This window comes from Vanellus vanellus (genome assembly GCF_965231255.1).
Source record: "Vanellus vanellus genome assembly, chromosome: 28".
Classification (NCBI taxonomy): Eukaryota; Metazoa; Chordata; class Aves; order Charadriiformes; family Charadriidae; genus Vanellus; species Vanellus vanellus.
Genome location: NC_138933.1, coordinates 810,749 through 815,752, shown reverse-complemented (window position 1 = coordinate 815,752; position 5,004 = coordinate 810,749). Strand labels below are relative to the sequence as shown.

Genomic DNA, 5,004 nt, shown 5'->3' with positions numbered 1-5,004 from the left:
GCGGCTGGAGGGAGGGATGGGAGAGGCACAGGGCTACAAAGAGGTGCACAAAGAGCCTCTCCTCAAGGCAGAACAACAACAAAAAAAAGGTATTTATTTTTAAGAAATGTCATCTGCAGTCGGTACATTATCATCTGGACACCACAATATTATATACATATACAAGACATTAAAAAAAAAAAAAAAAAGAAGATGCTTTTACATATCCAAAGAACACTGTCGATAATTAGCCGGTTTAAAGAGGGAAAGAAACAAACCCCAAAGACAATATTGTGCATTTTTCCATCTTGTCAGCGGAGAACAGACATTCCAGTTTTATGGCAGAGATCTAGAAACCCTCATGAGAACATACCCAAAATAGTCTCGGTACAGCAACTCGCTTCCACGTGGGACCTAAATCGGAGGTCGGGATATTTAAGCGATACCGAGCAATGGTTTTCTTCCCACAATAGCAGCCTTATTTCTTATTTTCGGTCCCTGGCGCCGAGAAAATACGAAGCTGATGCGACTTTGCCATAGGTTCTCCATACATTTATACATCGGTGGGTGAAATGGCCCGAGATATGAAAGGCTGGAGAGAGGGGGGGGTCGGACTATACAGCGTTACAGGGCGACATTCAGAGTTCATCTCTCCTTTAACGGAACTACACTCTTAGCTTATTATTATTTTCTTTTTAAAAATATACACAGTTTAAACCTTATCGGCGGATTTCTCCGAGCAAAATTGGGGTTTTCACAGTCAGAGCGGGGCAGAGGGGTAAATCAAAGATGCGGTCGGTGGGTTTTTTTCTTTTTTAAGGGGAGGGATGCGCGTGTGCATTTGTGAATGTCGATTATTATTATTTTTTTTTTTTTTAAATAATGACTTGGAATCAGCAGAGTCCCGATGACGTTATCATACAAACTACCAGTTAAATATTTACGCTTCTTGCTTCCTTTTCCTTGCCCTTTCTCCTCCAAAGTCATCTTCTGTCAGGTGGCGTGGAGATGAGCTGTCTTGGATTTGCTCACCACCTTCTTCTCCTTGACCCTCCGGTTCTGGAACCAGATAGTCACTTGGCGCTCGGACAGATTGGTGGTGGCCGAAATCCTCCTCCTCTTCTCTTTGGTGATGAATTTGCTGGCCGCGTACTCCTTTTCCAACTCCTTCAGCTGGATTTTGGTGTAAGGGACCCTTTTTTTCCTTCCCCTCCGATAGCTGCTCACTTCGGGTTGTAAGGGGACCACGTCTGGATTGAAGAAAAAACCAAACCAAACAAAACAAAACAACAAAAATATAAGGAAGAGGGGAAGAAGGGGTGGTTAGTGCACCCCGGGGCGTGGATCGGGGATTTCTGCACGTCGGGGAGAGAACTAAAGGGGGAGAAAAGGAGGATAAAGAGTGGAGGAATGCGAGCAAAGAGAAAGGGGGAGAAAAAGAAGGGGGAGAAAAAGACAAGGCGGGCAGAAAATGCATCCAGCGAGGGGAATAATACTATAATAATAGTAATAATCACATAATATTCACAATTCACACCGTGAAAGCCTGTTTTTCTTGGCGACACTGTCCACGCTGATAAACAAGGAGCATCAAGTCAACCCGCAGATTGATGTGCGCGGATAATCAAAAGGACCTTTCAAACGGAGAGATTTGGGACAATATCTGGGGCTTTCCCCCTATTTTTTTCTTTCCTTTCCTCTTCCTCCCTCCCCCCTTTTTTTTCCCCCCCCTCCACAGCAGCAAAGCTTCCCGGGGATCCCCGCAAATGCGCACCCCCGAACACTGAGCCCGGGGCAGAGACAAGTGCATCCCCCGCACCCCAGCCGCTCCCGCCGGTTTGGGGCAGCCCAGAAGCCCCTCAGGGGGATATGAAGGGGGGGAGAGGGGGGGACACAACCCAGCAATAATAACCCCATTCCCCCCCCCCATCAAGTAGCTTTTGCAGGGGGTGAGGAGGGGGAGATGCTCTGTGCGTTGCAAAGGGGCTGTGGGGAATGGGTTCAGCAGGGATGCGGGGAGCATCTTCTGTCGGTAATGGGGGGCGGGTGTGGGGTAGAAAATGCCCCCCCCCCCCCCGAAGCTTTCGGGCACCCCCAGCCCCCTGCCAGGGTTGTGTGTGTGAGAGGCGACCTGGGCGACAAAGCTCCTCGCCGCAAAGGTGTGACCCAGCTGGCTGGAGCAGGAAGATGGAGGCGAGCTCTCCTCGGCAGGCAGCGCAGCCCCAATTATGGCTGACAGGAGTTAATTGGGGAGCTCCTGGGGAATCTTTGGGGGTGAACTTGGGAGGGGAGAGGGGGAAGAAATTGGGGGTGCTGAGGGTGCCGCGAAAGTCGGTGGGGGGGTGTGGGAATCTCCTTCGGGGGGGGTTCACCAGAGCCGCAGGCGATGGGGAGAGAAAGCAGTGAGGGCGGCAGCTCCCCCCAAATACTGCTTGAATGGAAGGACACCACCCCCCAAAAAAAAAAACCAACACATACCCATCATGCAGGCAACAATGCATAGCCAACCACCTCCACCACCCCCCCCAAAAAAAAAGCTGCCGGGAAAGCCCATTCTTCCGTCCCTCTTTGTCCCGAAATAGGAAAATAAATAAACCGATTTCTCCCCCCATTGCCCCCCCCCAAAGGACTAACGCGACCTGTCCCTTCTCTCCATCCAAGATGCTGTAGGGTGATCTTCCCCCTCTTATTGTGGTTATTCCCCCCCTCCCTCCCCACGGCTCCTGCATCTTTCCCCACCCAACACTGGGACTGGGGAGAGGTACCGGGAGGCAGCACCTACCATCACCTTCCTCCCCCCGCCGCCGTCGGGGCACGGAGCCGGGCGGGCCCGGTGGGAGCAGGAGGGGAAGGGAGCGAGGCATCCGCTGGGCTAAAAGATGCTCTAAGGAGGGGTTTTGCCTTGCGGGCTGTCAGTCGGGCGGGATGTCTGCCTGATCTGGAGGAGAAGCCCCGCCAGCTTCCCCCCTCCCCCCCCAACCTCTCTGCCTCCCCTCCTTCCCCTCCAAACAGACTCATTTGTCACTTGACACCTATTCCTATAATTGTGTGTAATTGTGATATGATTTACTGTCCCAGCCCCCGACACTTCTCATTAGACTGAACCACTAGAGAAAGGTTTTTATAATTTTTGTCCCCCTCCTCTTTAAGCTTTCTGCACTTAGAGAAGCGGCAAGGGAAAGGGGGAAATGAAGAAAAAGGCACCGCTCTTTAGGTGAGGCAACAAGAGGGAGGAGAGAAGAAAGGGAAGAATTAAACGGCAAAGTTACTTTCCAAGCAAGCTCACGGCGTGTATTTTGATTCAGAAATGATTGCTTCACCTTCTTTCCCCTACATGTTCATACACATTGCCTTGCACAGGAGGCATTCCAGAGCCATTTCTTTCCCTTTAATTACATATACAGGCATACACGTATCTATCCGTATATGTGTGTGTGTGTGTGTGTATATATCTGCACACTCATCCGCACACACGCACATCCACACCTCCGGTGGGAACTGGCGGGTGGGAAGAGGGCGAGCACGCCGGTTCCCGGAGCAGCCTACCTGGGAAAGGTGATTTCCAGAGGTGTGCAGACTGCGATTGCTCTTTGGAGCAGTACACTTGCCCATCCCAGCCATTAGAAAGAGCCCAGTGTTGGTAACCTTCCATGGGAAGCAAAGCGTCGTGTCTGGGTTCCGGGTGACCACCGAGCCCCGGTACCACCGACATGTCCAAATAGCCAGGGACCGCCTGGTAGGAACCGGGAAAACCGGGATAAAAGGCGAATTCTTTGGCCCTCGACGGCAGCTCCTCGCCGGGCAGGGGCCCGCCGGCCTCGGGGTACTTCTCCCCGGGGTGGTAGGCGCAGGGTTTCTGCTGCAAGTTGACTCCGTGGGAGTGGGACAACCTACAGCCGTAGTAGCCCCCACCGAAGGGGTAACCGTAGCCCAACGCCGCGCTGGAAGCCGCCCCCGACGGGCACTGCCGGGGGGGTTCGGCGGCCGCCAGCTCAGCGTATGCGGCTCCTTGAGGCGGCGGTGGCGGCGGCGGAGCGGTGGGGACGGCGAGTCCCGCGTGGGGCATCATCTCCCGGCAGTGCCCCAACCCCTCCATGCGGTTCTTCTCCCGCGGGGCGTCCTCGCAGCGGCAGGCGAGGCCGTCGGGCCAACGCGGGGGGAGCCCGAGCGGTGCCGTCATGTCATGCCGAGCCGCTCCCGCTGCCTCCTCCGCCGCCGCCTCCTCCTCCTCCTCCTCCTCCTCCTCTTCTTCCTCCTCCTCCTCTTCCTCCTCCTCGGCCGCAGCCGCCGCCGCCGCCGCCACCACCACCGCCGTCGGGGGAAGCTCCGCGCCGCGCCCCGCCGCCCCGCGACCCCCCCAACATATCGGCGCCCCACGCGCATGCGCCGCCGCCGCACCGCCGCCGCTCCATTAAGAAATCCGCCGCGGTCCCGCCCCCCCCCCCCCTTGTCCCCCCCCGACGTGTCCCCGCCCCGACGTGTCCCCGCCCACGTGACCCTGCCGCCACGCTCATTGGTTGGGGGGGGGGGTCACCCCCCCCCCCCCCCCCCGCAGACACCCCCCCACCCACCCGCCCCGTCGGGGGGGGTGGGGGGGAGGGAGAGGTCGGCACAAAGAGCAGCGCGGGGGGGGGGGGGGCGGCCCACGCGTGTCGGTTGCGGTGGGACGAAGTGTGTGTGTGTGTGTGTGTCCCACCCCCGTGTCCCCATGGGGGGGGACACACAGGACGCAGATACTTTCCCTTGAAGGATTCCCCCCCCCCCCCACCCCGCGTTCGGTTGCGATATACGGGGGGGCGGGGGGGGGGGGCACAGCAGGATAACCACCCACCCGCGATATTTCAAGGGGAAACGACAGACAACCCCCCCACGACGCTTCGAGGGGGCAGCCAAAAACCATCGCCACCCCCCCCCCCCCCCTTTTATTTTTGGCGGGTGGAACATTTTGACTATTTTTTCCTTCGCATGGTGCTCCCCCCCCCCCCCAAAAAAAAAAAAAAGTTCAAAAAAGCAACAAGTCTGCCC

The 5,004-nt window shown here is 56.4% G+C and overlaps 1 protein-coding gene across 1 annotated transcript; it reads right to left on the bottom strand.

The window, feature by feature from the left end:
• Positions 1 to 972: 972 nt before the first annotated feature.
• On the bottom strand, positions 973 to 4,159 carry HOXC13 (homeobox C13; the record flags this gene model as incomplete). The annotated part of the gene is made up of 2 exons (XM_082496367.1): positions 973 to 1,229; positions 3,526 to 4,159. The coding sequence occupies 2 exons, from the start codon at positions 4,157 to 4,159 to the stop codon at positions 973 to 975; spliced, it is 891 nt and encodes a 296-aa protein (XP_082352493.1).
• Between the last annotated feature and the right edge of the window lie 845 nt (positions 4,160 to 5,004).